General features: G+C 42.1%; 2 protein-coding genes across 2 annotated transcripts in view; both read right to left on the bottom strand.

Annotated features, from left to right (window-relative positions):
* Positions 1-5,637, bottom strand: part of LOC308117914 (rapamycin-insensitive companion of mTOR-like) — a gene marked incomplete at its 5' end in the record, with an annotated part of 40,402 nt that extends 34,765 nt beyond the window's left edge. The window contains 2 exons of the mRNA XM_080477034.1: positions 5,449-5,490; positions 5,601-5,637. Coding sequence (XP_080333160.1) covers positions 5,449-5,490; positions 5,601-5,637 — 79 coding nt within the window. The remainder of the gene's footprint in view (positions 1-5,448; positions 5,491-5,600) is intronic.
* Positions 5,638-9,580: 3,943 nt separating this feature from the next.
* txnl1 (thioredoxin-like 1) lies at positions 9,581-20,717 on the bottom strand. Its single transcript, XM_080476948.1, has 8 exons — positions 20,456-20,717; positions 14,811-14,907; positions 13,829-14,002; positions 12,469-12,591; positions 12,241-12,310; positions 11,960-12,132; positions 9,934-10,038; positions 9,581-9,849 (listed from the first exon to the last, which is right to left on the bottom strand). The coding sequence occupies exons 1-8, from the start codon at positions 20,551-20,553 to the stop codon at positions 9,820-9,822; spliced, it is 870 nt and encodes a 289-aa protein (XP_080333074.1). The 5' UTR covers positions 20,554-20,717; the 3' UTR covers positions 9,581-9,819.
* Positions 20,718-21,038: the final 321 nt, after the last annotated feature.

Raw genomic sequence — 21,038 nt, forward strand, 5'->3', positions numbered from 1 at the left:
TGAGCTGAGCAGTGAGTAAAAATGAGTTTTTAGAGCAATGTTTTTTACATAATAAAAGATAGCCGGATGTTTTTGTTCTTGTTCTTGACTTGTTCCCAGGTCTGTTGAACTCCACGAGGGTTGCATTTGTAATAATGAGGTTAATAATAATCGTCACGCCTGACAGAACTGCAGAACCATTCATTCATGGAGCACACATCCACTCATCGTGGTAATTAATTAATATTCCGACACAAAACACACTCAGATAGAGGAAACTCAGCCTTAAAACAACTTGATGGAAAATATAAACTAAAAGAAGAACAGTGAAACGTTTCTGCCATTACAAATAAAACTGAGCGATCGCCACACCGTGCCTGTCCTGTTACATGAATTAATATCATAGAATCTCACAAAGTCACACATTAACAATCAGAAATGTTCTGGTTTTGGCTGCAGTTGCTTTTAGGTCGGTGGATGTGTTTTATTCATATTTTCATAGAAAAATTGCTCCTCTATGGTACGTTGCTCTGCAGGGTTTCTCTGCGTGTGTGACTGGTCACACGCTGCAAACTCCGCCCCTGTCATGTGCAAGCGCACTGATCCATGAGGGAAACCTCTCTGGGCCTGTACTACGAGCCGTGATAAACATAACCAGGATCTCTCTCTGTTTCCTGGGTTGACTCACACAGACGTGATTGATCCTGTGAACCGTTAACAGGAAGCAGGTTAACAACTTGCTAGTTCAACCCAGAGTTTGAAAAGAAAAGAATGCGTGACTTTGTGAGATTATACGATATTAGGTCATTGGAAAATATAAACAGACAGACTGTGATCATTTAATTTCACTTCATTACAGCAGAAAGGTTTCAGGCAGAGCTTCCTCTCGCTCCTTCTTTTAGTTTAGATTTTCCATCCAGAGTTTTGTGTTGGAATATGACTTCATCACCGCGACGGCATGAGTAGATCTGCGCGCCATTAATTAATGTTTCTGCAGTTCTGTCAGGCTAGACCATTATTATTACCTTCATTATTGCGGATCAACCCTCGTCGAGCTAAACAGACTTGGAACAAGTCAAGAACAAGAAGAAAAACATCCTTCAAATCCTCAGTGACCAGGATTTATTTCATCATGTCAAAAAGATTGTTCTAAATACTTTCCCATTTCCTCTCTGCTCATTGCTGAAACCACGCACCAATCATGGTCATTTAAGATTGGGCGGGTCATTTTCCAAGAGATCTGATTGGTCAGGAGGCGGAGCGGCTACACTCATTGTGAGCTTATGGAGAACGTATCCTGCCGGGGAGCAGGTTAGATATTCAGAGTATGTTACCAGGCTGATTTATCCCGGCAAGTGCCCCAAGGTGGCGCAGTGGTTTGCGCTCTCGCCTCACAGCGAGAAGGTCGTGGGCTCAAATATGGCCCGGAGTATGGAATATGGAGTTTGCATGTTCTCCCCGTTTCTTCCGGGTATTCCTGTTTCCTGCTACCGATGGGTCACTTCGGGAAGGAATTTCCCCTCTGGAGATTAATACAGGGCTATAAAGGTGCTGGAATTTTATTTTTATATCTATTTTATATATTTTTTTGTATTATTTATTTATTTATTTTTTCTTCTCTGTATTCATACATCCCGGCTCTATTGTTAAAAAAATAAAGAAGAGCATCGATGTTAAATTGGTTTTAATGAGTCGTTTTCATGTATGTTCTACGGCCACTCATTTGTGAAGAATAATGACAATGGCATGATGTATGCACTGCTCTGAAAAAAAAAAAATTAAATTAAATACAGTGCTATAAAATGAGCGTCGCGATACGGAAAAATCCAGGGTTCTCATGAAGAGAAAATCCAGAGTTCAAGTATAGTTCCCTGGGTTAAACTACCGAGTCTGCATGTCTGGGTAAGTCAACCCGGGTAACAGAGAGATATCCTGGATATGTTTATCACAGGTCATCATATAAGCCCCGGGTCTATTATGACGCCTAATTAGCAAGCCCTACCACAATAAAGTGGAACACCAAAACAAAAGAAAAACACAGTAGAGATAAATCCTGGTGAATGACGGGAAAACACGTTTGTCTCGTCAGTAAAAATCTCTGCAGCAGGAGTCAGACAGTACCACAGACGTCTTCTTTAACATTGTAAGAATACTGAGTCGTTATCAAAGCTCATTCTTATGTGGACAGTTTGGTGGGTAAGATTCCACTTTTCATTTTTGAAATGTAATCTCATTACACCAGCCGCTGTTCAATCAGTCGGGGATGATGAATGTTTGCTTGTAGTTTGAAGTTAATCTGAAGCTAATGCGGTCGCTCACATCCATCAGTACGAAGCCAGAGAACTCCTTCAAGAGTAAATCACGGTACTACAGACTATTTATAACAAAAATCCTCAATAATTCTTATTGAGTTGCACATTTATGGAGAAAGTCGTCCGTGTGTCGATTATCATCAACTTTGCTTTGCCATCATCAGAAAAGTCATTTATCATTTATGTCTGTCAATCTTAGTTTGTTTCGATATCTGGAAGTCGGGGGAGACGTCTCTGACTTTTCTATGAAGAAATTCAACGGATTTGCCGTTTCTGTTCCATTTTTGTACCAATCAGAATCCTGCTGACGGTTCACAATGTCATTAACCCAAATCATGATCTTAGTGCCGACGGCTGTTTCTCCAAAAAGGCGACGCTCCACGTTGTCTCTCGCTGAAGAAGAGCTGCTTTTCATTGGCACGGCTGCTCATCCCACAAATACATGTCCTCTTTTACCCTCTGAAAAGCCCTTCCAGGGACGAGAGTTGCAAATTAGTGTCGAGCTACATACTCTGTGTGCAACACATCAGATTTTTTCTATGTATATTGCACTGTCCCTGATAAATAAATGAATGAATGAATGAATAATGTGGCACCAGTTAAAAGGTAAATGATCAGGCATGCCAGTGGTGTGAGATATATCACCCAAGTGTTGTTGAAATAAAGAAATATAAAGGTTCGTACTTTTTTGAGCCAAGTTTAAAGGGATACAAGTGACGTTTAAAGGCTGCCAACAGAAGAAATAAATGACAGTAAAGAATTCAAGCTAAACTCCGGGACATGGGACACTGCACTCTCTGCATTCACGTCCAGGAGGGAGAGGAGGTGGAGGGCTTCACGAAGAGGCTTGGAACATGTGACGCTCAATCTCACCATGCTGACTATCAGCAGCTCCTGAAAACTGAAAGAGCCACACTACAAACAGCTGGCTGTGTATACAATCACACATGGAAAACAAACACTGAAGTGGCGTGACTCTAGAAAAGCTTCACACCGACAGAGTTCCTGGGACTGGATTCCCCTGATCACATTTCACTGTTTGAGTGGCCCTCACTGCCCCCAGTGTCGTGTTGACACGGGCCTGTTTGCAGTTTAAACAACAACCCAATTCATTCCAATCACCTCCTCACTGACGTAAACTCACATTTGTATTATCACTGTATGTTTACTCAAGATAAACTGAATCTATTTACAAGAGCACGACACCAAGCTTTTTTTCCATAAATAGTCAAATGAGACAGAAAAGGGGAAAACAGCAAACGGTTCGAGGACTCTTTCCACTTTGTGCAGCTGACCGACGTGTTTCACCAGATTTGGGATAGATCATAAAAGAATATATCATGAATGACATACAACTGCAGTTAAACATGCTCTAATATAACGCATGAGACCTTTTTTTAAATATTTGTTTAATACTACCACCGGTAATGTAATCCTAATTCTCAACATATTTGCTCCTTTTTATGGCAACTCAGTTGTAAACCACAAATACTTCTAACACACTTAAGTGTTTAAAAGTGGTTTTAAAAACAAATGGAAAAATGAAAAAAAGAGGAAAAATAATCCCCTGCTGCCACAATCAGCCAGTGTATTAAACAGCAGTGGTGAAGTGGACCAAACTATGATCTGAAACACACACAAGTGTTTTGGGGGTGGAACAATATTAAACATTAGTAAATTTGATTCCCATTAAGTGCGATTCCCATCTCCGCCTGTCCACATGTCGACTCGTCCTTGAGCAAGACACTGAACCCCAAAGCGCTCTCAATAGACGGATTCGGCCCCTTGCATGGCGGCCGCCTCCATCGGCCTGTGAATTTGTGTTTGTATCGGTGAATGTAATTAACAACGTTTAACAACGCTTTGGCACTGCTCAAGCAGTTGAAAAGTGTTATAGAAGTGAAATCCGTTTACAATTTATATATTAAATCCTTAAGTTGTCGGCATTCTGTATTGTTCTGGGACGTTGGGTCTGTACACACCATCTTCCATAATTTTCCTTATTTGTAATTTCATCCTCACGTCCTGAAGTAAACAATGACATCGGGGGAACCTCTGGCAGTATAATCAGAATTAAATGTGATTAAATAAGGCTGAGAGGCTAACACAATGGTGTGTAAAACACTAACAACAGTGTTGTTAGTGTTGATGTCTCCACAGCAAATAAACACTTTCACACAGTTCTGTAGACACATGAGAAATGATGGCATCGTGTACTGTGACATTAAATGATTCATGATGATTTGTCCCCACTGCAGAAGATTACAATTTTGTCGCCATCAACACAACTAAAGCCGCACCTCCCGGTTCTCCACACACTTTTGAAAGGTTCACATTTAGCCGTTTTTTTTTTTTTTTTGTCTTTAGTATGATACAGCTCTCCAGTGACATTTCACACAGTCAACTCAAACATTACAAAACTTTAAAAGTCAAAATGTGAAATGTGAAGTTTTCGACTAAATATAAGGTTCATTTTAACTCTGCTTTTTCTTCTTGAAATACTGTTGATGATAAGAAAAAATATAGACTTCATTATGACGTCATAAATACACATGCAAGAAAGAAGAAAAGCATCAGAAGAACAAACATAAATTGTATTCAGCATTGGATGAACTTTGTTTGTTTGTTTGTTTCAAACATGTGCATAATAATAATAATAATAATATTAATAATAATAATAATAATAATAATAATATATAATAATAATAATAATAATAACAATAATAATAATAATCCAGAGATCACTTGGCACACACTCCGATTTAACAATATGTGGGTTTCATGTTTGAAAAGGGGGTATAGTAGAAGGAAGAGTAACTTTCTGCTTTTTCATTCAGCTTTAAGTGAGATCAGTGAATTCTGTATAAACACACCGTTAGAATGGGAGGAGAGGACTGATCCGCAACTTGGATGTATTAATAAACATGATTTTAATGACTGGAGTCGCTGTATTGTTGATCAATGCACTGTGGTTTAGTGTTTAGATACAACCAAAGGTTTTGTGTCCACGGTGGGATTAGAACTCGCGACCGTATGCCGCAAGTCAGAGGGGTTCGGACTGACCTGGAGTTTTAAAATGTTTTCAAAGTTTGTATAAAGAGGAGCGACGGCAGCGGAGAGCCCGGAGGAGCTGCCAGGTGAAGCGGAGCTGACTTACTTCTGCACACGTCCAGCGGGACGCTCTCCTCCCCGACGTCCCCTGTCGGGTCAAAGGTCAGGAAGGTCAGTAGGCTCCTCACTGGGCCGGGTCACCGGGTCACCGGGTCCACCCCCCCCCCCCCCCCCCCAAAAAAGCCACTGAGAACTCACCTCGAAGCCGGCTGCCCCGAACGCGTCTCAGCGCCATCGTCTCAGCTGCGGGGTTGCCAGATCGGACTGACATTTTCAAGCATAAATCCCGCCCAACTCATTAGAAAACAATAACAAACTCAGAAAACTCATGTTAACGGCATCAAATGATCATAATGGGTAATAAAGACGCACTATCAATACTATAATGAAACATTAGAGTGTTCAATCCACAGGTGGACCGTGAGACTGGAGGAGGAGATCCACAGTCAGGAGGACTATGGAGAGCAGTTTGCACAGAATGTGCTTTCAGTCAAGGGCTGTTCTAGTTGGAACACTCTGCCAGTGACCGTTAGACAAAGTACCACATAAGTCTCATTTAGGAGACAATTTAAAAAATGTCTTCTCTGTCAGCAAACCTGTGAGCACAAGGAGGGACTTTAGTACACAGGGACATATTTAAAATAAATAAATAAATCATGAGCAGGTCAGTGTGTATGAGTGTGAGGGAGGGGGGGGGGGGGGGGGGGGGGGGGTGTAAGGGTAATATTTGGAATGTGTAATAAGGCACCAAACTTTAACACTTTAGGGATATACATGGGAGTGTTCTTTGTGTGTTGTATTGTTTGTTTTGTAATATAGTATGTTTTCTCATGTGTTACGTCTTATATGTATTGTATGTATTATAGTACGTATGTTCTGTGTTTGGTGGTATGTTTTGGAACACTCTACCAGTGACCGTTAGTGCAAATAAATAAATAGTGCAACAACAGAGTACAAGTACATCTCTGGGTAAATAAATACCAGTAATAGTAAAAATCTGATAATAAAAGTGTGAGTCGGATATAAATATACAAAGAATGAAGGTCAAAGGTTAAATAAGTATCAGCAGGAGGTCAGCCAGTGATCAGAACTGAGTTTTTCATGTTGAGACGATGGGGGGTGTTGTCGGCAGCTGCTGAAAGTAACAAAAGTTACTTGTAATCTTACTTAGTTACTTTTAAAAACAAGTAATCAGTAAAGTAACTATGTTATTTTTTAAAGGAGTCACTAGTGATCAGTAATTGGATTACTTTTTCAAGGTAACTGTGGTTACACTGCTCGATCCCACGTTTAAGCCGGTGGGGTTCTGCAGAAAGACAAATGCTCAAGCAGAATTTAGGAATTCTTCAGAATTCTTCAGAATTTCCGCTTCTTCCCTCTTGATGGAGGTTTTAGTCCCAGTGTGCAGGACACCAAGCTATATTAGAGACAGTGACATTGCACTTCACCTGATTTTATTCTATTCTATTAGCTCTATCTATTCTGCCTGTCTGGCCTGTAGCCCTGACCTTAGGTCCCAACCATGGCGTGCAGCCCAATGTTTGTGACGGTGTGGACTGAATGCACCGACTGCACTTGCGCCAGAGCAACAAATGACGACAATGGACCCCTGCTGAACACTTGTGTGAGGAGATCCACCGGTATCTCCATCTGTACAATCCCAATTTAAAAATTATATTACGGTAGCCAGATGGCTCAGAACTCCTGGTGTGGAATATTGAAAAGAAGAGAACGCACTCCAGCAGAAGTGTAAATATTTTGGGGATTTGTTACGTTACGTTATGGAACACGAACCTACGTGAACCCTGAAATGTATGAATGGAACCACGTGCGTATGCGCGGTCCACAAGCAAGTCCAAAGTGGCCTGCGGACGCACAATGCAGAAAGTATGCATTGCGCGTCAGTGATACTGCTAACGGGTACCTGCAGGATGTTGCCGGTCCATTACAGTGCTGCGCTGGTGAAGCTTTGTTGTTATGGAGACTGAATGCACCAGTGGCCACAGGACTGGATCCAGGCTTTAAACCTCAGGCAGGCCAGCCTGTTGGACCTTGGTGAGCCTTTGTGGTGTTTAAGAGAAACAAAGGAGAGGACATTTGTTTACAGTGAAGCCAACTCTGTTCTGAGTGACTTGCTATAGCCTGTTTCGGTCTATAGGTGGCGCCTGGACACCACAAGGGGAGCTCCAGGCAGAGTTTGTCTGGGTTGGTAGGGAGCTGACTAAGCTTGCATGTTGCTGGTTTTTCCTGCCGTGTGCTAATAAACCTGCACAAGTTTTTAGCTTCGCCTCTCTGTCGTTTCTTCACCTGAGGACCAATTCACAACACTGTCTGAAGACACAACAGACTTTTGGTGACGAGGAGAGAATTTCCATAAGGTGAGAGGAGTAAAAGACTCTGTTGAGGCAAGAGGAAAATGGCGGCGGCATTCGGAAAAAGTGAAGACCTTAGCTTTGACGAATACGAAGAAAGTTTCGAAGCGTACTTGGAGAGATTAGAACAATTCTTGTTAGCAAATGGAAAAAGGCAAAATCAGTGTTTCTGACAGTTGTGGGCAGGGAGAACCACACTCTGCTCAGTGGGAGACCAAGTACTGATCCAATTCTTAGGCTGTTTCTCACCGAGTACGAATGGAATACCCGGATGTGTCCTTGCTCCGCCCACTTTATCCAGGATGCATCGACACTGACCTGTGTAGGCTTGGGAAGACAAATTACCCATAATGCACTTGGCAAGAGATACCGGAAGAGATCCGCACTTCTGAGGATGCCCTGCAAGTAGTTACTCATGACGTATGCGAGTACGCACAGGCGTTCTACGAATTGGAAAACGGCCATGATTTTTGTATGGACACCCAAAACCTTACGGTGGCCTGGAAGTGCAAAACACTACAAGCTTTAGAAAACACTTCCCAATCTAAAAAGCTCTTCCCGATTTAAAAACATTTCCAAATTCAAAATACACCACAACACAACGGAAGCGCGTGGTACCTGCAGTCAGCAGGGTCGTCACTGATTGGATGTGCTGCCAATGACATGCTCACCACTGATTGGACAGAATCACAGTCTGTCTCTGTAACAGGGTCCGCGGTCAGTTGATAAAAGACTGTCTTCCAATAATTAAGAGACAATATATTTTGTCCTCATTGTGGCCTTCAGGTACTGACGGCTGGTCGAAGCTTTATTGATGCTTTGATGGTTCATTTTAAACAGGCTCCAATGACACAGTGCTCGAGGAGGACATCTAGTGGCCAATAAAATGAAGTGCAATGGAGACGTACTGTTGACAGGTGTGTAGATTGCTTTGGTTTTGAGTTAATATACGCGCTTCCTGATCAACTACACCAAATGATTGTATGGCTTCTCGCGGATACAATAATAAGTCATCGGCAACAATCCAATCAGTGACCACCCTGCCGTCAGCAGGTACCACACGTACCCCTTGTGTTGTGGTGAATTGGGAAGTGTTTTTTAGATTTGGAGGTGTTTTCTGAAGTTTGTAGTGTTTTGCACTCCCAGGCCACCACAGACTGTTTGCTCATCACTGATTGGTTTGGCACTTTTCCTGCCTTATGTCACAGTGAGGAAACGCAGCTTCATTTTAATCTCAAGGAAAAAAAAAACTTTACATTTTTAGTTAAGAAGTTAGGTATTTATAATTTAACAATAAAAATCCCTGGCCCATCACATTATAAAACAGCTTGATTCATTTTATTTTACTTGATCCCCATGTCAATGGTCCTTCCTGTGTTCACGTAGAGCAAGAGTCACCTGCAGATACTTTTAGTGCTTTGTGACTTCCAGTCGCTCCATTTTTGTTAATCAACACTAAAAAATATTAAGTACTTTATGATTTGAAAGATTAAGAATACAGAGGGTAATTCAGGTTAGTGTTCTATAAATTCAGTGACGGACTTCCTGGTCTTATGTAGATCATGTTCATGTGCAGTGAGAAAATAAAATGTGCTTCCTGATCCTTGTCCTACAGGCAGGCATGGTTATAGTTCATACTGTCAAGTGTAGTATCCCAACAAATCAGTATCCATGCTTCATTCTCATGAACATAGGGACACAAGCTGCACAAACCCTGCCAATTACAGATAACCTTTAACACTATCAGACATTTCCTGCTGATGCCAGTCGTGATCTTTCTCAAAAGAAAGCAGAAATGACACGCATGCCTTTGAAAAAAGACTGGGTTTTATTTACAGAGACGTCATCAGAATTACAATACAAATGATTCATAGACCGAGTTCCCACAGATGGAGAATTCATTCAGGGCTCATTTACGACATCTGGTGGCCGTGTTTCTGTGTGTGTGTGTGTGTGTGTGTGTGTGTGTGTGTGTGTGTGTGTTTGCTTTGGCAGAAGCAAAGTCCTTGGATGTATGGGCAGCCTCTTCCTCTTCCTCTTCCGGCTCAGTGACTCTCACCTCTCTTCCCTGAAATCTGTGTGACGACAACACAAACGTTACGTTTCTACAGCCAAAGGAAACACAGGAGGAGGAACGAGCACAGCCGGGTGTTTCGTACCCGTTTGAAGTCGCTCATGTTGGTGGCCTGTACTGGAGTGCCGATGAAGGTCAGGTAGTTGATTTTTGTCGTCTCCTCGTCTCCTTGATTCGACTTGATGAACAACTAGGAAGTGAAACATGCACACAGTAGTTGATTTCTTTAAATTGAAAAAAAAAAAAGAAGCAAACATCTTTCCCTGTCAGAGCCATTTTATGTTTCATATGGGATTATTGTTTATTTCTGTTGTCTTTGTGTGCTCCCCCGTTTACTGGTCACCTGTGTAGGTTTTATGTTGGCCCACTAGGTGGAGCTAGAGCAAGGTGGAGGTTACAAAGCCTCCAGGTAATTGATGCCAGGTGTGCAGGACCAGGAGAGCAATCAGTTTTCAGAGGGTACGTCCGAATTGTCCCTCCTCACTCCTTATCTATCGACTTCTCCTGAACCCCGGAAGTGTTTTGTGTGGCGGCCATGATGAGGACGGTCTGAATTCTGAATAAGCAAAGGAAAGGAGGCTTGTTGCTTCCTTTAGAACCTCCTTTAGCCTAGGAAACACTGATGCATCCTTTATCAAAGGAGGCGAGCTCATGCTGCCCCACAATTCCTTGCAGCGACAACATTTAAAGGGACCAGTTTATCGGAGCGTTCAGGGAAACTCACAAGGGTGTAGCGCCCCCTGGAATAGAATCCAGATGAAAGTTGATATTTTGTGTTTTGAAAAAATTAAAACTATATAAAATGTATTGTGTGTAATGTAGATAATATATGTATAAATAATGTATATGTGGAAATTGACGACAAAAATTGTATATTTGTATAAACTGTAGAGACTTAAAAGTAGAAATATTTTATGCTCATGTAAGTTCTGATTGCAAATTGAATCATTTGTAAAACTGTAAAAGAAACAAGACTGAAAATGTATAAAGGGGTAGGAAACATAAGTTTTACTTCAACCTACTCCTTTTCGAATTGTATGTACAGTATATTACTTTCTTTTTATTTTATTTTATTTTTTTTGCATTGTACAAATTCGAAATAAAGACTACTACTAATAGCCAAAGCACCCCCATGAATAAGACTTTTTTTTTTTTTTTTTTAAGTGGTTTATTTAGATTTATTCATGTGTGAATAATGTAGTGCCCACTGTGGTCTTGTAATAAATACAATAATAAAACTTATAGTTATTAATGTTTCTAAAAACAGTGTCGCCTGATTCAGCCAATAGGTGCAGCGCACGTATTAACCTCTGAACTTCCCACTTCCTGTTAATGAGAACGCATTTTTCCTGGTGACTGCGTAACGTACTATAAATAAAACCTGTAGGTATTAAACTTGGAGCCATTTTTACTAAAACGTCTGCGTACTGGAAATGAGAGAGTGACCAGGAAGTGGAGATAACCCCCGACTTTGACTGAGGAGAGCCCAGGAACAGAAGGATGGAGGAGAGGTGTGCGTTAACTGTTAAGAATCCCCATCAGTGATATAATTGTGTTGAAGTTCACGTCCAGTGGCAGGTTTGTAAACCTCTCATCTTAATCACTTTGGCTAAACATCTTGTATATTGTGTCGCATCATAACATTTTAAATCTCGGAGTTCCTACTGGTTAAGTGCACGGTGTAGTGGTGTGACAGTAGAAAATAAACTAGAGATCCATAAATTTCCCCAACGACATCACTGCAAGATCCAAGCTCCCCCACAGCACCAGCAAAAAAATAAATAAAAAAAATCTGCCACTGTTCTCTTCATAAAGAAGAGTCACCATGTGAACATTGAGCTGATAGCATTACCTGCTTCAGAGATGGTGGTGTTATCTTCATGTGCAGCCTACAATGCACCGCGCTGCTCCCACTCTGGGGTGTGAGCTTACTTTTTTTTTTAATGTCTTTGGCACGGATTTGAAACAAACTCTACAGCGGGGAGTAGTTTGCTCTTCGTATCAGAGAAGCTGGAATGGCCACACAAACGTCGCTGACCATGGAGTTAGTTTTGTGTGGAGCTTGCCATCGTCAGTTCAGGATGTTCGCATGAGGTGGAGCCCATTCTTACCGTAACACTTTGTACGTTCTGAAACTTGACGTAGCGCAGGGCGACGGAGCCGTCCTCCTTGTAGTCTTCTTCCGACAGCTCCAGACTCTGAGTGGCTTCGCTCCGCTCGGCATCATCGAAGCCCATCGACCGCGGGAGGTTGATGAACAGCTTCACCACCTTCGGGGCTTGGGCTGAGCAGCAGCGGGAGGAGGAGGAAGGGAAGTAGACCGAGGCAGAGGAAAGGATGAACAGGATGATTCTCACTGCATCGCCTTAAAAATGAACTAAATAAAACTCACCGAAGTCTGAACACTGAAGCTTCATAGAGAAAAGCTTCACCGGCTGGTTGAAGGCGATCGTTATCAACAGCTGGACACATTAAAAAGGAATTAACAATTCCACAGTTAAAAGAACTAAGATTATGTTCCATATCCTGTAAACTGGCTCCTGACAATTTTCTGTCAGCACTAGCCGGACCTCCTGTAGCAGTTGGAGCTCCATCACCCCATCCCACCCCCACCACTGACCTGTTCATCACAGTCCGACTCCAGGTAGGAAGAATCTTTGATTAAACAGCTGTCGAAGCCACAGTCGTCGCTCTCGTTGAGGCACTCGCAGCCGGCTTTGCTGACAAAAGGCATGAGGTCCATCTGGAAATAACAGGAAATCACAAAGACTCGTCTTCAGCTCAGGTCTTTGGACACAAATCTAACATGAACCTGTTTTTCTTGTAAACACGGAATGTAATTTTCTTACAGTAGGAGGGTCTACAGGGTCTTTTTCTCACTCTGCTCTGGGCTGAAAGTTCAAAACTCCAAATCACCACCGATCCTCCGCCAAATTCCACAGGCTCGTCGGCCTCTCCGGGTCTCCGTCTCACCATTAGACCATCAGGTGTTGGGCAAAGTGGAATTTTGGCGGACGATGTGTGATGATCTGGGGGCGCCTCAGCAAGGCTGGGATTGGGCAGATTCGTCTTTGCGAAGGACGAATGAATCAAGCCACATACAAAGTTATCTGGGAAGAAAACCCGCTTCCTTCTGCTCTGACAATGTTCAACTCTGAGGATCGGTTCTTCCAGGAGAACAATGCTCCACGCCACACAGCAAGGTCAATCCAGATCAAGACCCCGTCATGGCCAGTCCAATCCCCAGACCTGAACCCCATTGAAAACCTCTGGAACGTGATCAAGAGGAAGATGGAGGATCACGAGCCATCAAACAAGCTGAGCTACTGGAATTCTTGCACCAGGAGTGGAATAAAGTCTCCCAAGAACAATGAAAGACTGGTGGAGAGCATGCCGAGACGCACGACAGCTGGGATTCAAAATCAGGGTTATTCCACCAAATATTGATTTTGATCCCCAGCAAGAGTCTCCACAAGCTCCAGCTGACCCAGAACAGCAAAACATAAGCACATCACCCGATACGCCCCATGCTTCACTGACTTCCTGTCACTGCCAAAATAAACTAAATCACTCTCATCACACACCAATGCTTTTATTTAGGTATTTGTGATTTTTTTTTTTTAAATGTGCTTGTAGCACTTTGAGGTTTTTAGATGAAAAGTACGTTCGAAATAAAATCTATTATTGTTTCTAAAGAATCTCCAGACTATGGACATCGCTTGTCCTCTTTTGCGTACCTGTGGAAGACATGATGTCACGTAGTACTCGGTTTAACTTTTAACTTGAGACTCTTATTGTTCCACTGTGGCAGAATCAAGAAACCACATTAGTAAGTTAGAACTGGTTAGGTTTTGTCGGTGGACGATGCAGGATCATCCACGTCTGTATCATGATGCATTGCAGAAACAATCTCAGTTAACAACCCCAATGTGTTGCTCACGTGAACACATGAAAGCGTGTCAAGTCTCCAGCGCACTCACGTATCCTTTAGGAATGTCTGAATCCTCGCTGTTCCCGGGGTCGTTCTCTGTGTGCTGTTTGATCTTCTCCTCCAGCCCCGCTGCGTCCGCGCCCTGGTACTGATCCACCCGAACCCGGTTCCTGAAGAACAGGAAAGTCGGTGTGGCCGAGATGTTGTTGGCTGCTGCAGTTGCCTGAAGACAAACAAAGAAATGTGAGTCGACCTGTTTGATATTATCAAGAAACTTTTTATGACGACTTTCTTTTTTACAAAACCAAATGTGAAGAGACTGAATTTTTTCTGAACTTTGGCTCGGTGTTTCTGTCAGTACTTGTGCTGGCAACAGTCTCGCTGCTCGCAGGATTACCAATAAGTTAGTCCTCAACACTAAACCGAGTCTGAAGTGAATCAAGGCAAGAAGCTTCAGTACAGACATACTGTAGGGACTTTCTGGGATTATTAATCCAGGTTAATAAAGAACGGAGAATATATAGACTGCGGTTTTTTATTATTATTTATGTTCCCACCATCTGCAGCACAAAAATGAGTTTGTTGCATCGGTGTCTAGTTAATCATTGGATCACTTCCTGCTGGTAAGTCGAGTCATTCTGTGAGACGTAATAGAACATGTTTAAACACTTCTTAAACTCTCAGAAGATAATCTGAAGCCGTCTCTCATTGTGCCTCATGGAACTAGTTGAACTCACGTTAAAACAACATTAAAAGTTTGCCGCTTCCCCAAATCTGAAAGACACCAAAAACCCACAATTAATGGATTTGGTGACATAAATGATGAATTGCGTGTCTAACAGGGAGGATTGTTCAATAGTAATAAATAACAGGAGTGAACCACAGAGTTGAACTGAACAAGTGTGCCAGCCTCCTTTCTCCTGGTGGAGAAAAACTGCAGAGACAAGCTCTCGCCTCTCTGCTGGGGTGAAACACTTTATTTTCATCATTTCTCCAGATGTGAAAAAGATGAAACCCACCATGAGACATACCTGACAATTGTGAACATCGACTTCCAAGAAGACGACCTGTGGGTGCTTGTTACTCAGCATGTTGAAAGCCGGAGCTATTCTGATGCAGGGCTGACACCTGAGGAGGCAGAGGGGCGACAGGAGGGACCACAGTGAGCTTTTTAGAATGTTCACGTTATTTGCACGTGTTGGCAAAAATGCACAAATTACATCAATGAAAATATGTTCAGAAAGGTTCTTTGGCCTAAATTGTCTTATTTTTTCTGTTGGGGCTATGTTGTACATCGGAAATGGTGTGGTTGTCTGTTCAGAAACCTTCAAATTAATTACAAAAAAGAAATCCACTTAAAAAACAATAATGATATTATTTAAAAAAAAAATCGTGATATGATATTTTTGCCTTATCGCCCACCTCTACGTTCCACCATTCCTTGTGGATTTCCGTAGCACAATGTGAGCCAGCCCCTTCCCCTCGTAACACAGTCACAAACAAACAACAAACAACAAACAACATGGCTGCGGCAGCAGGACTCCTTGCAACAGAAAGGCACAGCTAATTTAATCATTTGGACCTGGTTCGGTTTTGATGCTGCAGATGAACAACAGACGGAGCCTCGCTGCAAAATATGCTTAAAGGCTGTTGCTACAGGAAGCGGCAGTACAACAAATCTGTTCCAGCACCTGAAGAATAAACATTTCGAAGAATGGGAGAGGTCCGAAACGAAGACGGCAGCTATAGCACACCTGCTAAAGATAGGGGTGGGTCCGATCAGATCCAGTATCGGTAACCGATACCAACATAATTCACGGATCGCAAATTTCCCATCCAACCTGCGGAGATTTCTGAACCATGAAGCCTCGTCTGTGCTTCACTCAAGCATTTCCCTGCTGCTGCTCTGCTCGCTGGCTGCAAACTGTGGACTGGTTTTCCTGAAGGGAGGCGGGTCTCAATGAGACGAGGAGTAATGAGCCAGGAAATCCATTCCACAGTTTGCAGCCAGCGAGCAGGCTAGGGAAGTAGCACTGTGCTATCCGACCTTTCATGACAACATGTCGCGGTTTGGACGTATTTTTTACACTCAAAACACCATGAAGCAACACATCAATGTGGATGTTTGCAAAGCCGTTGTACAGCAGTTTAGACCAAGTGACCCTGTGTTGAGTTACATCCTATGCATTTTAAAAAAAAAAATTAAACTTTGTACTTTATTGCATGATCTTTTATATACGTCTACTTTTGTGAAGCATTTTGTGACCACTGTCTGTGAAAAGCGCTATACAAATAAAGTTGACTTACTTTTGAATAGGCTATGTCTACCAAAGGCATATAAAAAAACATGTTTAATGTTTTATTTCCACTATGCTGAGATGCTAAGAGTTAAATAGTAATGTTTGTTTAGTTATCTGATTTCTTAATCGGAAGAATTAAGCCACTGTGACGTTGCTGTTGCACTTTTGCTTAAACCTATGTTAAAGCTTGAATTTGTTGAATGACAGACCCTCATTTACTTTTTATTTTGAGATTGTTTATATGCATTTTTACTCCGAGGACAATCGCAGCAATACAGTTACACATTTGACAATAATATTGGATGTCTGCAGTAATTAAGTGCACTGAGAAAAATACATTTAAAAAAAATCAAATCAAAACTTAAATTCTTTAAAAAGATCTTCTTTTTTTTTAGGCCAAACCAGCCAGCCCTACTCTCGATAAGCCCACAATATTTAAATAGCTCATCTGCCATATAAACCCTCCCATTGTTGTTTACATACGCCGCTTTGCACACACTGGTTGTTTTATTAACTCGGTTCATTGAAATGTCGGCACACTGCACAGCATCTTAGTCTTCCGACAAGGTGCAGCCTCTCTTCCCCAGAACAGTAAAGGAGGAGCTTCAGTGGGAGCTGGATGTTCAGAATGAGAACAAGCCGTGTGACAGAGAATGGAGGCTCGTGGCTTTACTCGGACGACCGCCTGAGCTGCAGCCCTAACTTCTGCGTTGGTCCTGCGATGACTGTAGTATCATGACTCCATACTTGCGCCGTTCACGACCCCCTCTACATTTTAACCGTACTCTGCGGTGGGGCCACACAGCAGAGTCGGGTCTGGGTGCGCTTTGCCTTACCGCATTGTCCCGGCCCGGCCCGCTGTAGCACGTACTGCACAGTGGGACTAAGACTAAATGTTCCATCTTCAATTTATATCCTAACAACAAATGTTTGGAACTATATCCAAGCCATAAAGAGCAGCTAGTTCTTTGTATATTTAATAGGCCGATATGTTGGTTATCGGAATTCTTTCTACCCCAATATCGGAATCAGCCCCAAAATTTCTATATCAATCAGACCCACTTCATGGGATCTAATAAGTACTCGGATCAGTACTCAGTATCAACAAGTAGCTAAAGGTTAGTACTTGTGGTGTCGGTGCATCCCGAGCTGACATCTATGATTTTTGTTGCAGGCGAGCACAATAAAGAAGTCTTGTGGATTGTGGGGAAGCGACACCTGAATAAAGTGAGTTGTCTTGGTGCACATCAATGAGTCATTTTGTTCTTTAAAAAATAAAAAATAAAGGTTTGACGCTCAAGTGGGAAAAAATAAATTAGCAGGTCATTTTTGTCCCTTTTGATACCATCAGGTTCAGATTAATGCACAGGCTGACCTCGGCTGCAGCCTCGGGGCCCCATGTGTGGAGGGGCCCTCTGATTGGTCAAACTAATTTTGGAACTGGAGTAGCCTCTATTGGTCTGTAAAGTAAAACATTTATATACACATATAGGTCAAAAAAAAAAAAAGTCTGTCCAGACATGAGTCCAGTCAACAGGTGTCTGCATGGTCACGCTCGTTGATTTGTTTACATGCGTCACCGTTGGAAAGCGGAGTCCGAGCATGCTAACGGTGGTGTAGCCAGCTAGCTGCGGTTTGCTCCAGCCCCGGGGAAGTTACCGGCGAGGCTGATAATATAATGACCACCGCACTTCACCTTGTCTCTGAAGTGAAGTCTGAGGGATCGAGCCGAGACACACAACGACACGGATGACACATCTGCTTCTATGAAGCCTTTTATGAAGCCTGTTTAAGTTTCTTAAACAGACAAGATGGTGGAAAGACAAAGAGAAAGGAAAGGTGTTCTCCATATGTTTAACGACAATGATTTAATGACATGCTACAGGCTCGATCATGCAGGAATAATGTTTGTGGTCAAGCTCATCAGGGAGGAGCGAACAGCAGACACTGCTCTTCTGTACAGTTGGGCTTTCTACTTCTTTTTTTGGTTTCTATTCCATTTGTTGTTTTCATCGTTCTGCCAAATCAAATCTTTTGTAGAAGAGCTCCACCAATCACAGGAATTGGTGAGCGCTGCATCCGCCATTATAATCAAATATATTAAGTGTCAAAAATAACCAGCATGGACATAAACTATAACAATAAGCAAATCAATATAATAATGTAGTCATAATATAATAATCTGCATGTGAACGAGGTAAGTTCAATCATTTTTAAGCTGTGTAAAAATTAAATTTTTCTGAGTTTCATCATTCATTCATCTTCTCCTGCATATCCGTTTCTGGGTTGCGGGGGTGTCAGTCTGAACACCGTCACCCAGATCACATCGCACCCATTGAGGACCTTTCCTGCAGGTGGTGAGCCCACGGGAAGGTGGCGCCTGGTGTGGGACATGAACCCACTACCTTGAGATTGCGAGTCTCATGCTCTACCAACTGAGCTAGCCGGGGGACCAGAGTTTCAACATCATGACATTAAATAATTATTATGATCACACATTTTTAATACAGCCCAAGATATTTGATTGGTTAATTTTACTCTCCATTCATTCCTAGGAGCACAGAGTGCTTTTTTTCTTTCTTACAACCAATCACAGCTTTTAGCAGACAAACGTTTTGGTCAACTCCTTGCTCAGAGTGGCTCTTCGAAACTTCCTGAATCACGTTCAAGCCAAGATTCCTTGCTAGGAATTTTTAGGCCAAGTTAAGAGCTCTCTGAGAGAACTATGAGACACTTCGTGAATATGGGCATTGGACTTTTGAAAACTAAACATAGATCCACAATGGGGCAAAACCGATTGCCTTTCCCAGCCTCACCAAAGGCTTCTCAGCCAGGAGGATGACCCAGTAAAGGTAAAGTGTGTTTATTGGGCTGCTGCGCAGTTGCATTGCTGCCATTATGATCCTCACATTTGCTGCTGCTTCTCTATGACTGATTTTTGTTGAATTTGTTTTTGTTCATCTGCTTGATTTGCTTTAGAAAATCAGGCTGGTCTGTGCTGCTGCAGATGTGTCTTGGTTTAGCCAAAATCTGGTTGAATACCTTTTTGTTATAATTGAAGGCTGTTAAATTAGATGAGGAAATCACATCACCTCCACATTGCAGTTATAGTGGCATACAAGAACATAGATTATGTATATATAAGCAGATAATTAGATAAACGTATATGTATGTTATAGTTTCTTTTTTAACGGCACCTTGTCGGTAAAAAAGAAACTGACATACATTTAAGATGACTAAATTAACACAATTCAGCAAATATATATGTATATACACATGGAAATAGAGGCGTCCCAGGAACAATATTTACATTATTGCTGCTACTATGTATATTTTTGCCCTATATGGTATTCAGTGTTACAGAAATACAAGTATACCGTGTGTGTGTGTGTCATTTGTGAACTTCTGTTGTTGTGAACATACTAAAAGTTAAGTTGGGGCTGGGTCGCATAAGAGGGTGCCCAAAACAAAAAAATAGCCTAGGTGCCCATGACTACCTTTATCCTCCTCTGGATACCATGTCTGTATTACACTGAAATCCAAAAGCATAACAACAACATGATATAGTGTCTCATGCACCTATCTTATGGGCGATTTAAGAGCACATCTGTTGGTATTAATGATTCTTGCAGGTCCACAGTAGACTGACTCACAGACAGGAAGGACAGTCAGAGCTCAGACTGAGATTCTTTGAATGAAATCAGAAAAGATTCCCAACATACATTCTGAAAATCTGCATGAAATTTAGTTTACTGCTGCCAAATACACCCCGTGTGTGAGTGTATGCGAGGGCCACATTGGGTTCGTCTTTTGGCTTGGACGCAGATCAGATGACAAGGCATGAACTTGAGAGTAGATTTCTTCAATGTGGTAATAACAGTTGGATTCATGTTAAGGTTTCACAGTCCAGATGGGAACAAACGTCTGAATTAAGCAAATTCATAAAAAACATTACACAGTAATGCCATTACTCCATATAAATAGTAATAACTATTACTTTGAGGAACTCGATGTTAACAGATTGCACGTTCAAATAATTTTAATGGTGCCGATCACGTTATTGATGACAGTCTGTTCCTTTTAATTATTAACAGACAAAACATATTTAGTTCAGTTACTGTAAATACTGTCAATTACTCAAAATACTGCCATGTCATTGTAAGCAGCGGAGCTAGTTAGCTCCTGCATGCTAACAGTAGCATGCTAACTTAGATGAAGCTCATTATTTCAGAACCGGGTCATTTTATGGAAAGAATAGTAGACTCAGTTCTGGTAGTTTTACACTCGGTTCTGGTAGTTTTTGAGTCTGAAGCTGAATAAAGGTATGCTGAAGCCCGGGGAACGTGGAGGCCTCGCCGCCGACTCGATTAGCTTACCCTGCCATTGTGAACTTTACCACGGCGAGCCTGGAGCCGGCGGCCGCGAGCTCCGGCTGGAAGTCCGGGTCGCTGCCGATCACTTTTACCCCCACCATGATGAAGTGTGTGGCGCCTGGGTGAGCTGGTGACCGGGGTGGAAGAAAACTGTGTGACCGGATGAAACCCGAAGCTTCTTTCTTTCGCTTCGTGTCAGTATTTATCAGTTCTGAGTCACTAGTGAAAAGCTGCAGGACTCCTGATTGGTCAAATACGAACCAGAGGAGGCGGGGCTTGTGTCTTCTTCTGCGACAGGTCTTCCCATAGATATGGGTCTACACGCCCCCTAGTGGACACAGCCACAGACATAATACACAGGTACAGAGACGCATAGACATAATCAATGCTGGTTGCTCAAGTTCGTGGAAATATTAACTAATTACTAATTACTTCTCCGAGAAACCAATCCAATTGTTTTACTAATTACTTGTTTTCAAAAGTAATTAGTTTTAGTTACTTGTTACTTTTCAATAACATGATGCACAACCTGAAACGCTATAAAGCAATAGACCTTTTAGCCTCATTCTATTCGTTCTGCATATTC

This window comes from Lipophrys pholis, assembly GCF_963383615.2.
Source record: "Lipophrys pholis genome assembly, chromosome: 12".
Lineage (NCBI taxonomy): Eukaryota > Metazoa > Chordata > Actinopteri > Blenniiformes > Blenniidae > Lipophrys > Lipophrys pholis.

Excerpts from the sequence above, each read along its gene's own strand:
- txnl1 (XM_080476948.1), bottom strand. The coding sequence starts at position 20,553 with ATGGTGGGGGTAAAAGTGATCGGCAGCGACCCGGACTTCCAGCCGGAG. Across the intron at positions 14,908-20,455 it reads GTAAAGTTCACAATGGCAGG|GTGTCAGCCCTGCATCAGAA; the intron begins GTAAGCTAATCG and ends CTGCCTCCTCAG. Across the intron at positions 10,039-11,959 it reads AGAACGTACAAAGTGTTACG|TTGTTCATCAAGTCGAATCA; the intron begins GTAAGAATGGGC and ends TTCACTTCCTAG.